This window comes from Rana temporaria, chromosome 8 (genome assembly GCF_905171775.1).
Source record: "Rana temporaria chromosome 8, aRanTem1.1, whole genome shotgun sequence".
NCBI lineage: Eukaryota > Metazoa > Chordata > Amphibia > Anura > Ranidae > Rana > Rana temporaria.
In genome coordinates this window covers 117,256,678-117,269,467 of record NC_053496.1, presented here as the reverse complement: position 1 = coordinate 117,269,467, position 12,790 = coordinate 117,256,678, and the positions used below count along the sequence as shown (strand labels likewise).

The window sequence follows — 12,790 nt, the reverse complement described above, 5'->3', positions numbered from 1 at the left end:
TTTCCGGTGCCTTCCGCCAGGGTTCCGGTCTTCCTGGTCTTCTGCCGGGGGTGCGCCAACTCCCCGGTCTTTTCTCTTCTGTCTTCTCTGCTCCCTCTTCTGCCTGGCTCCCCCGCGGAGCCAGGGCTTTCTTCCGTCTTCTTTCTTCTCTCTTCCTTCTTCTGCCTGTCTCCTCCGGGAGCACAGGGCTTGTCTCCGCTGTCTTCTCCCTTCTCTTCCATTCGATGTTGACACGACGAGGTTCCGCGCTGACATGCCGTGTCAGCGGCGGGCATGGACTTATATAGGGTAATGCCACCATGTGACCTCAACCCATGTGACATCACATTCCCTGGGCATGATGGGAATGTGATGTCACATGGGTTGAGGTCACATGGTGGCATTGCCCTATATAAGTCCATGCCCACTGCTCAGACGGCATTCCAGCGCCGGACCTCGTCGTGTCAACATCGAATGGAAGAGAAGGGAGAAGACAGCGGAGACAAGCCCTGTGCTCCCGGAGGAGACAGGCAGAAGAAGGAAGAGAGAAGAAAGAAGACGGAAGAAAGCCCTGGCTCCGCGGGGGAGCCAGGCAGAAGAGGGAGCAGAGAAGACAGAAGAGAAAAGACCGGGGAGTTGGCGCACCCCCGGCAGAAGACCAGGAAGACCGGAACCCTGGCGGAAGGCACCGGAAAGACCGGGGGATAGGCGCCATCCCCCGGCAGAAGACCCCGAAGTCCGGATGCCCCTCCCTAATGAAAAAGAGCTTAAATGGGGTGGGGGCATCCGGCGGAAGGCTCCGGAGAGGACCGAGGGATGGCGCCCTCCCCCGGCAGAAATCACCGAAGCCCAGGGTCCCGGCGGAAGATCGGGAGAGAAGAAACCCCCCCTTCTAAGAGAGCTAAAGAAGAAAGGGGGGGCTCCGGAGCAGATTAATAAAATATTTTATTCTGTGTGGTGTTTTTTTTTTACTTTACATTTCCCCCATGTGAATGGGTAGAGGTACGATGTACCCCATACTCATTCACATAGGGTGGGGGGCCGGCATCTGGGGGCCCCCTTATTAAAGGGAGCTCACAGATTCCGATTAGCCCCGCCCGCATACCCCGACAACCAATGGCAAGGGTTGTCGGGAAGAGGCTCTTGTCCCTATCGACATGGGGGCAAGAGTGCTGTGGGGTGGGGGGGCAGTGCCCCCCTCCCCCACAGCACACACTCCCCCATGTTGAGGGCATGCGGTCTGGTACGGCTCAGGAGGGGGGGGGCCGCTCGCTCGTCCCCTCCCCCATTCCTGTCCGGGCCAGACTGCATGCTTGGGATGAGGGCTTGGTTTGGATCTGGGGGGGACCCCCGCGCCGAATCGGCGCGGGTTTAACCCCTCACGTTCCGGACCAAGCCTAAGAGCCTAATGTAGCCCTGAAGGGGGACCCGCGCCGATTTCAAGTTTGAAATTTGGCGCCGAGTTCCCCTTCAGGGCTGAAAACAGCTCGGAGATTCCCGTGCGCCGCGTCACGCAGCGCATTCACGGGTACGCCGCTTGGTATTTACCAAGATTTTCACGGCGTACTGACAAGGCGCACGGGAATCCCTGACTTTTCTCTCTGCGCATGCCCAGTATGCAAATGAACCTCCCGAGGTTCAGGCGCACTGTGCAAGCGTACGGGGATCTGTTTTCAAAAAACACTTTCCCTTTCAATTCGGCCCGCCAAACACTTCAAAACACATGTCACTTCACTTCCCCTGCATCCCCCCACCTCCCCCCTTAATAAACTCCCGCCCAAACCCCCGCAATTTATAGTTTAATGTGCCGTGCGCCAGGTCTGTACTGGTGCACAATGCACCCTCTCCTGGGCGCACGGAGCACATTAGTAACTAGGGAAATACACTGCACTAGCAGCGTATTTCTTTAGTAAATGGCCAAACGGCTGCTACTCCTGCTTTTACTCCATGAGTCATGGAGTAAAGGCTTGGTAAATCAGGCCCATAGTTCGATGTAAGCAAAACCAAAAACATTTTAAACATAAAGATAAGTCATAACAGTATGGTAAAAGTAGAGAGCGCTTGAGTGTGTACCCTAATAGGGCTTGTAACTCTTTCAGTGAGTTAGGAAAGCACTAGTATCAAGATGTTTTATTTGTTAGGGATACATTCTGGGTTGTTTGATATGGCCCGATGAGTGAGTTGAGTTTGCATCTGTTAGGAATTGTAGTAGGGCCAGGAGGTGGGTCTCTGTATGATAAGAAGAGATAAATGAGAAGAGAAAGAAATATAAGATGGGGGCTGTTAGGGAGAGGAAAGGGGGGTAGTTGGGGCCAATAAAGTGGGGTGGAGTGGATGGAGGGGAAGAAAGGGAGTAAGGGGGAATGGAGATCCATCTCTCTCTCCCCCACAGTCAGATAAATAAAGGGGTTGATAGGTGTGGCAGTTTAGTTTGCATTAATGATACCACGTAGTATCTGTAGTGGTAGATATCTAAAGGTAGTGTACAGAGCTATTTGAGAAGCAGTTCGGATTGGAGAGTTAGGGTGGTGGAATCTAAACTAGGTTATAGAGGTGATTAGGTCATTGTACTCTGCAGTTGTCTGGAAATTAGTCTAGATATCCCATTTGGTTGAAAATTTGGTAGGTGTATCATGAACGATGCTAATGAGGCGCTCCATTTCTGCTTATTTGGTAATTCTTACTTGTGTGGACTTGTATGCATTGCTTTGCCGCAATCACCATATGCATGGCTAGAGATTTAAAATAAATACCTCTTGGCACGGAAGAGTGATGCAAAAGTAATTGCTATGGAGAGACGTTGAGTGAATAGGCGGTCACTTTAATAATAAAACGGTGTACTTCAGACCAGATGGTTTGGATATGAGGGTAGTTCCACCACATGTGTAAGAAGGTCCCCTGGTCAAGTTGGCATATCCAGCAGGTGTCAGAGAGATCGGGCTTGGTTTTTATAGCCATTTTCCTGCGTAGATACATTTACTACATTTTTATATAGAGAAATTTGGGTTGGGTATTCAGAGGGGGATCCGATTAACCATCCCATAGGTCCCAATTAAGCCTATTCTGGGGCATGTACAATAAGAGACACAGAACATGGTGCCAAAAATTTATATTTTATTTGTTATTTTAATATATAATAGAACTTTGATTTGAGAAGAAATTCATATGCATACGCTATGATAGATAAAGCTTGGCAAACAAGCTTGGGAAAGCTCTTCAAGCAGCATAGGATTAGATGTGATATCTTCACTATTTACAGCAGCAAATTCCTTTGCATCGGCAGGGTTTTGGGCAACAAGGATTGCATGGATCTGCAGACAGGAGAAAACCTATACATTAGAAGACTATACATCAAACAATTGAACATTTATATGCACTCATTTAGACAGGTAGCAGAAGTTCTCAGATTTTGATCAGCTTTTTTCAATAAAACACTGCACTACCCCTGACAATCAATGAGCATCCATATTGAAGTTGTCTGGCTTAAATATTGTAAATTCAGAATGGTTGCTATGGATCGCTCTGCTTTTCACATCTAGGTGTTAAACAAGACTGCTTTGTATTTGAAAATGTGTTTGTGTATATATACAGTATATTTATATATGCCTTTGCATCTAATCTGATGCATTTTTTAGTATCCAATAAATAGTTTATTAATTGCTTTTAAAAGGAAATCTTTGAGGTTAGATAAATACAGGGTGAGGACAGTCAGTTTTTCCATGGCTGTGTCTGGATTGAGTAGTTTCTGAGTAACTTTCTCTTGACATATGTTCTAAAGTGAGGTCAGAATTCCTCATCTGCATATTGCAATTAAACACAAACACAGAAAGCATTAAACATTATTTTTTAGCATGAGAGCCAGGCAACTAACATATTAGAAAGAAGGGTCAGCTATGCCATCCTCCATACTACCTCAGTAGAAGTTTAATTGAAGTAATTTTTGGTTTGACGAAACAGTAATGCCACCTGGCAGCTTGGGTAAAAGTTCTGCCATGTTTTTGACCAGTAGAGGATAAAAAGAGTCACTTGCAGTCATGGCAGTAATAGGCAAGTGTGTATCCTTCAATTTTGAGAGTCTTGTGACACCTACTTATCTGAAATAAATAATATTTAATCACCTGAGTATTGGCCTATACAGTATATAGTAATCCATTACAAGGCCATTTTTTAGTTCTGTAATAGTTTTACTGACAATTACTTAGTAATGCAACGCTGTACCCAATTAAATGTTTATATCATTTTTTAAAACACAGACAGGGCTTTCTATTGGTGGTATTTAACCAATTAAGGACCCGCTCATGCACACTTTAAAGATGGATATCTCGGTAATGGCAGCAGCTGCTGCCACAACCGAGATATACATCTTTTTTGTGAGCGGTCCTGTAAATGATAACGATTGTCTCCACGGCGGATTCGCTGCGAGATCACCGTTATCGGCGGCGGGAGAGGGCCCCCCCGCCTCTCTCCCGCGCCCTCCGCCGCTTAGCATAGCCGTCGGCAGTGGCGGAGGCGATCGAGTCCTTCCTCCTGCTTGGCTGGGATATGAGTAAGGGCAAGATGGCCCCCACCCGTCTCCATAGCATAGCAGGGCGGAAGCCACGTCAAAACGTCACTTCCGCCCATGCTTCTTAACCTCTTGACCACCGCCCCATGTCCAAAAGACGTCCTGTTTTTAAAGATGGATATATCGGTAACGGCAGCAGCTGCTGCCACAACCAAGGTATTCATCTTTTCAGTGGGCGGTGGTGTACACGATAACGGCGGTCTCCGCGGCGGATTTGCCGCGAGATTGCCGTTATCGGTGGCGGGAGAGGGGCTCCTCCCGACGCTCTCCGGCGCCCTCCGCCGCTTACCGGAGCCGTCGGTAGCAGCGGAGGCGATCGGGACTGTTCGGCAGCTGACTGGGGTTGCAAATGAAAGGAAAAAATTCCTTCACCCGTCCCCATAGCTCTGCTGGGCGGAAGTGACGTCAAAACGTCAGTCCCGCCCAGCGTCTTAAAGCAACATTTTTTTTTTTGTCATTTGAAAAAAATGACAGTTTAAATTTGTTTTTTGTTTTTTTGCATTTAAGTCTAAATATAAGATCTGAGGTCTTTTTGACCCCAGATCTTATATTTAAGAGGACCTGTCATGCTTTTTTCTATTACAAGGGATGTTTACATTCCTTGTAATAGGAATAAAAGTGATAATTTTTTTTTTTATTTCAGTGTAAAATATTATTAACTAAATAAAACTAAATAAGAAAACCCCCAAAAAAAATGTAAAGCGCCCCGTCCCGACGAGCTCGCGCACAGAAGCGAACGCATACGCGAGTAGCGCCCGCATATGAAAACGGTGGTAAAACCACACAAGTGAGGTATCGCCACGATCGTTAGAGCGGGAGCAATAATTATAGCCCTAGACCTACTCTGTAACTCAAAAAATGCAACCTGTAGAATTTTTTAAACGTCGCCTATCGAGATTTTTAAGGGTAAAAGTTTGACGTCATGCCACGAGCGGGCGCAATTTTTAAGCATGACATGTTGGGTATCATTTTACTCGGCGTAACATTATCTTTCACAATATGTAAAAAAAATGGGCCAAATTTATTGTTGTCTTATTTTTTAATTTAAAAAAGTGATTTTTTTCCAAAAAAAGTGCGCTTGTAAGACCGCTGCGCAAATACGGTGTGACAAAAATTATTGCAATGACTGCCATTTTATTCTCTAGGGTGTTAGAAAAAAATATATATATAATGTTTCGCGCAGAAGCGAACGCATACTTGAGTAGCTCCTGCATATGAAAACGGTGTTCAAACCGCACAAGTGAGGTATCGCCACGATCGTTAGAGCAAGAGCAATAATTCTAGCTCTAGACCTCCTCTGTAACTCAAAAGATGCAACCTATAGAATTATTTAAACGTTTCCTATGGAGATTTTTAAGGGTAAAAGTTTGACGCCATTCCACGAGCGGACGCAATTTTGAAGCGTAACATGTTGGGTATCATTTTACTCGGCATAACATTTATCTTTCACAATATAAAAAAAAAACTTTACTGTTGTCTTATTTTTTTATTTAAAAAAGTGTTTTTTTTTCCAAAAAAATGTGAGCTTGTAAGACCGCTGCGCAAATACGGTGTGACAAAAAGTATTGCAATGATATTCTCTAGGGTGTTAGAAAAAATATATATAATGTTTGGGGGTTCTAAGTAATGTCTAGCAAAAAAAAACTGTTTTAATCTTGTAAACATCGAGTCTGAAAAACAGGCAAGGTTCTTAAGTGAAATTTTTAAAGGTTCTTAAGTGGTATTAACAACCAATTTTCATGAAATAACGGAAAAGAGACCAAAATTCAAAAAATAAATAACGATTTTTCATGGTTTTTGAGGCCTTTAAATGCCCCAAAATTGTTTAGCTTTAGAATATGTTGTGCTTTAATAATCTAATAAAATTTTCAGTGCATGAGTGTGCATTGTGTTAAGGGAGCTCATTCATTTGAATAGGCTGCCTACAGTACAAAATCACACCAAAAAAAGTGTGATTTGTAATGCAGGTAACCATTGGTAGTGTATTATTATGTGTTTTGGTGGGCAGCACATTTTTTAAGGTGATATTTTAAGGTTGCACTTTCTGCTAATGTGTACTTTTCAACAGCACAAAGATATAAATTGTATCTAAGGCAAGCCATAGATGACTCAATTTTTCTCCTTCCGTGAGTTGCAGGAAAGCAAAATGCCTGATTCCCTGTCAACATAGTTAGACAGTTGATGGGGGATTCCCTCCTGAAGTGCCATTGTGCTATAGCCACCTGCAGTAATCACATGAAAAAAATATAACTGGCTGATTGTACCCAAGTCGACCTATAGATTCACTTGGGTACAACCAGCCTGCCCATAAACAGATTGAATCTCTGAACCAGCCAATATTCGACCCATCTATGGCTGGCTTAAGACTTTAGTGTATACAGTGCGGCAGTCAGTGTGTAGAGACCAGATCTTTCACTTTAGTATGAATCTGGTCCCCTCTCTGCCCCCTGCAGCCACACTGCGGTTGTATTGGGTTGCTGTCTCGGAGTAGTCTTTGCACTGACCTGGCCGATTGGGGACATCATGGTAGGTAGGGAAGAATTGTCATTTGGGGCTATGGGGTGTCTATTTATTTTTTGGGGGGGGGAGACCCCTTGTGCAATATCGCTTCTCCAACACTTCACACCTTATCTATACTATGTCATTTTGTACTGTTATTGTTATTCGTGCTTAATATGTTGTATTTCTTTACTCTTTTTTAACGCTATATTTACTGTATTGTTCACGTTCCATTTCCCTGAAGAAGCCAATGTTTTGGCGAAACATGTAGGGAAGACCTGACCCGCAATCTTAATGGGCCAAGACTATTCTGGCCAGTAGTAAATATTATGTGCTCTCCCTTTCTTATTTTGATTTTAATACACATCTTTGTATGTATTGTATGTTTATAATATAGATGTAATAAAACTTTGTTAACTTAAAAAAAAAACATTTTGTAAATATTATGTGCTCTCCCTTTCTTATTTAGATTTTAATACAAATCTTTGTATGTATTGTATGTTTATAATAAAGATGTAATAAAACTTTGCTAACTTTTAATCATCTCTGTTTGAGTTGTTTGGCACCAGAATAATCCCCATCCCCTCTGTCCTTTTTTTTTTTTTTACCCGGAATATGTATTGCACAGAGCAGCTGGCAGGTTTCAAAAGTTAGTGCCCCTTATGTTGGTGCTCAGTGATAAGTGACCCTTTTAATGTTGGTGGTCAATGGGTTTTGCCTAAAATGTTGGTGATTAATAGTAAGTGTCCCATATTTGTTGGTTGGTGTTTTCCCCCATAACATTGGTGGTCAGTGGTGGTTTTCCCCCCTAACTTTGTAGGTCAGTATATACCTCTTAGTCCATATGCCCCGTGTACCCAATTTCTTTGGTGGTTAGTTGCTCACAGGATCATTTAGAAAAAAGTAAAGAAGAGATTAAGGCTGTTCAGGTGCGTCAGCCATATTTGTCGGCGGATCTGAATGGCCGCTCCATACTTCTCTATGGAGCATCAGATGTCAGCGGACATCCGACCTGATCTGCTAAAATCAGACGGATGGCGATATGTCGCCATCCATCCATGGCGGATCGTATCAGGGAAGATCTGATGAAAATGGACATGCTGTCTGTTTTCATCAGATCTCTCCATAGGAGACAGCAGCGCTGCACAAGCCCCTCTACCCGCTCAGTGAGCAGAGAGGGACTTGTTATCTGCCGGCTCAGCGGAGATCTGCAGAGAGATCTCCCGCTGAGCTGGCGGGAGCTGGCGGACTCCGCTGAGACGGAGACCGCCTTGTGTGAAAGGGGCCTTAGGAGGATCGATGGAAGTGGAGGAAGGTGCAGGCTCCCATATGTAAACACAATCTTTGTTTACAATTGTGATCACTGTGATTGGCCATCACAGTGATCACAAGACAAAGCTACTCAGATCTCTGTGCCTTTTGTCTGAGCTCAGATCAGTCTAATAATGGTGTGATCAGAGACATTACATAGGCATTTTGGCTTTTCATGCCTTATTTCTGCAGTGAAGTTAATAAAGGGCAGAACAGACATCCATTTTCCTTTATTTTGTATATACTACAGCCTTAGGCCCCGTACACACGGTCGGACCAAACCGATGAGACTGGCCTGTCGGACCGTTTTCATCGGTTCACCTCTGAAGTGGCTGTACGGCCTGATATGTGTACACACCATCAGTCCAAAATCCGATCGGGTCAGAACGCAGTGACGTCAAACACACGACGTGCTGAATAAAACGAAGTTCAATGCTTCCAAGCATGCGTCGACTTGATTCTGAGCATGCGCGGGTTTTGAACCGATGCTTTTCTGTACTAACCATCGGTTTGGTCCGATGGGGCAGCGGTCCATCGGTTCGGTTTTGAAGCATGTTTAGAGATTTTGGACCGAAGGAAACCAGACCGATAGCCTATACACACGGTCGGTTTGGTCCGATGAAAATTAACTTCGGTTCATTCTCATCAGACCAAACCAACCGTGTGTACGGGGCCTCAGAGAAGTGGTTAAGCTGTTAAAAAAGTAACATAACATTAAACAAATTTACCTTGATACACTAAAGAAACTCTAGTAGTTGTAACAGATGAAACAGGACTTTTGTTAGGATTTGATCATGCGCTTTACCTTTTTGGACATGGTGGTGATGTTGGCCATGGTGATGATGTTGTTGACTAGGTTTACATGCTAAAGAAACAACAGATTAGATCATTAAGTCAGGTTGAAAAAAAGGAAATTAGAGTAAAAAGTGGAGTTCTTGGGCCAGATTCACAAAGAGATACGATGGTGTATCTCCTGATACACCATCGTATCTCTGATTTACACTGGTCCTATCTATGCATCTGATTCATAGAATCAGTTACGCATTGACATGGCTAAGATCCGACAGTGTTACACTGTCGGATCTTATTTTCAATTTGAAAATGGCGCTGGGGGCGTTCCCGCTGATTTACGTTGAATAATATGTAAATCAGCGAGATACGCAAATTCACGAACGTACGCGGACCCGACGCAGTGTTCTTACGTCGTTTCCGTAGCGGCTTTCCCGGCGTATACTTACCCCTGCTTCTATGACGCGCAGCCAATGTTAAGTATAGCCGGCGTTCCTGTGTCAAATTTGAATTTTTTAACGTCGTTTGCGTAAGTCGTTCTCGAATACGGATGGACGTCGTTTACGTAAGCGTCGAAACCACTGACGTCCTAGCGACGTCAGTGGAAGCAATGCACGCCGGGAAATTTCGCGGACGGCGCATGTGCATTTAAATTGGCGCGGGAACGCGCCTGATTTAAATAGTACACTCCCCCTAGCCGCGGAATTTGAATTCCGTCGGGGGTTTTACGATCCGCCGCCGCAAGTTTGGAGGTAAGTGGTTTGTGAATAACCCACTTGCCTCGCAAACTTGCGGGAGCGGATCTTAAATCAGGTAGATCGAGCGGATCTAAAGATCCGCTGATCTACGTGAATCTGGCCCCTTGTTTTCTTCTTCCATTGAATAAACTTTTTCAAAATCTTACTTTATTTTAAATCATTCAGTCCTAATACAGTCCTGATCAAAAGTTTAAGACCACTTGAAAAACGAAGAAATGAGAGTGAGACAAAACATTTTTTGAGCATTCATTTTAATGAAAACAACGAATAAACTGAAACAGGCTGTTTTTCAGCTGATCAAAAGTTTAGGACCACATGCTGCCTTTAAAAGGCCAAATCTGTGCAAAGATGTGGATTCATTGTCATTTTCTGTCAGGTAGTCACACGTTGTGATGGCAAAGGCAAAAAAACTCTCCCTTTTTGAACGTGGTCGGGTTGCTAAACTGCATAAGCAGGGTCTCTCATCAAGACACTGGACGATCCTCGACCCAAATTAAGGCCCTTACTGGTGCTGACTGCAGCCCCATAACCATCAGATGGCATCTGAGACTGAAGGGCTTCAAAAACAAAAAACATCTTCTAAAACCTCATCTCCTTGAACACCACAGAACTGCTCGTTTGGACTTTGCAAGAGAGCACCAAACATCAAAGGTGTAAGAAAGTTTTATTCTCTGATGAGAAAAAATTTAACCTTGATGGTCCTGATGGTTTCCAACGTTACTGGCATGACACACAGATCCCACCTGAGATGTTTTCTACGCGCCACAGTGGAGGGGGCGCCATTATGGTCTGGGGTGCTTTTTCCTTCAGTGGAACAATGGAGCTTCAGGAAGTGCAGGGGCATCAAACGGCCGCTGGCTATGTCCAGATGTTGCAAAGAGCATTCCTCATGACTGAGGGCCCTTGTCTGTGTGGTAATGACTGGGTTTTTCAACAGGACAATGCTACAGTACACAATGCCCGCAGGACTGAGGACTTCTTCCAGGAGAATAACATCACACTTTTGACACATCCTGCGTGTTCCCCTGATCTAAATCCAATTGAGAACCTTTGAGGATTGGTGGCAAGGAAAGTTTACAAAAATGGACAACAGTTCCAGACAGTAGATGGCCTTTCGTGTGGCTGTCTTCACCACTTGGAGAAATGTTCCCACTCACCTCATGGAAACGCTTGCATCAAGCATGCCGAAACAAATTTTTAAAGTGATCAACAATAACGGCGGAGCTACTCTACCGAGTTCATGTTTGGAAGTTGGATTTCAGTTTTGGGGGGGGGGGGGTTTAGTTTTTTTTTTGGAGGTGTGGTCCTAAACTTTTGATCAGCTGAAAAACAGCCTGTTTCAGTTTTTTTTGTTGTTTTCATTAAATTGAATGCTCAAAAAACGTTTTGTCTCACTCTCATTTCTTCTTGTTGCATGTTGAAGCTCTACTTGGAACCTTGTTAAGATCCAACAATGTAAAATATGATTTTTTGCCATTTTTCAAGTGGTTTTAAACTTTTGATCAGGACTGTATGGCAACAGCTAAAGCTGACTTTGAAACAAGTGGAGATTAATGTAAAAATCTATTACCTGACTAAGCTAGAAATTGACATCTAACACAGTCAAAATTATAATTTAATGTTGCCATTTATGTATTATCACAGCAAACTGAAATGTTAGTTCTGTACCTAGTTAGGTGAGAAATACAGATGGGAAATATAACTAATATTAAATACTATAAGGGTTATTGGTTGGCTAATGCTGAAATATATCCAAGCCAGCTTGTGAAGCCTGCCTTTTAGGTACACAAAGCCACAAGTTTTCATTGTGCTCCATTACAACATTCTATCTGCCATTATCCTAACAACCAAAGGCATCATCATTCAATAAGGAAGATGTCATTCGCCTGCATAGCATCCTTGTTTGTCAGTCCCCTGCCCCTCTTCATCAGCGATGGGGTCACATTAGCTAAGTGATGGGGAAAAAATCAGGAAGAAGAGAAACATTGAAATACTAGTCAGTACCAGTTTGCAAAAGTATATTTGCTTTGGAAGAATAAATCACCTCTAATGTTGGGTGTCCTACATGTGTGAATGTTGCTGCATTATGCAAAACTATTAGAATCGTTTTTACATTTTAGAATAGGATGCCTCAAGACAGTCCATCATTTTTAAAAAGGGTAATTGACTGAAAAAGGTTGAAAAACACTGCTCTAGACTCTAATTATTATTATTATTATTATTATTATTATTATTATTTAAGGTACTTATATAGCGCCACCAATTTACACAGTGCTTTACATATACATTGTACATTCACATCTATAAATAAATAATTTAGCCAGTCACTTACGGTCTTGGCAAGGATTGCAACAAACAGGTGGCTTTTGGCAAGGGTCTTTGCAGGGATCCTGACACTGGATCTTCTGGCTGCAGGATCCACCTTTAACTCCAGACATTGCTGATGCAAGTTTGGCTGCGTCTATTCCTCAGGACCAAAAAAAGAATCCTAGATTGCTTTTTGAAGCTGTTGAGTTTCCATGGGTTTGGTCTTTTTATATAGCGGAGTTAGAATTGGGGCAAATTCTTATTCCAAATGATCATTGTTAGTTTTACAAGAAAAATAAATATATACCTTCCTGCAATAAAATATACACTTTATTATTAGCATTTGTTGTATTTTTGTACTAAGCTGTAATAAGGGTGGAAAGTTTTATAGATTATGTGACATAGGTATCCTGATAAATAACGTGTATATTTTGATAATGTCACATGCACAGGGGTAATGCTGACAGTATTTTATGTCTGATTAAAATGTAATTGCTTCTAGTAAAAAGTAAATAGGTTGTAATACTGGTTACATTTGTAATGTAAACAATTAGCAAAACACTGTGGGGCAGATACACAAAAG

At 43.2% G+C, this 12,790-nt stretch overlaps 1 protein-coding gene across 1 annotated transcript; it reads right to left on the bottom strand.

Moving 5' to 3' along the window:
* Positions 1-3,071: 3,071 nt before the first annotated feature.
* Positions 3,072-12,419, bottom strand: LOC120908987 (keratin-associated protein 5-5-like). The gene is made up of 3 exons (XM_040320559.1): positions 12,233-12,419; positions 9,159-9,218; positions 3,072-3,290 (listed from the first exon to the last, which is right to left on the bottom strand). Exons 1-3 carry the CDS (start codon positions 12,336-12,338, stop codon positions 3,229-3,231), a joined length of 228 nt encoding a protein of 75 aa, XP_040176493.1. The 5' UTR covers positions 12,339-12,419; the 3' UTR covers positions 3,072-3,228.
* Between the last annotated feature and the right edge of the window lie 371 nt (positions 12,420-12,790).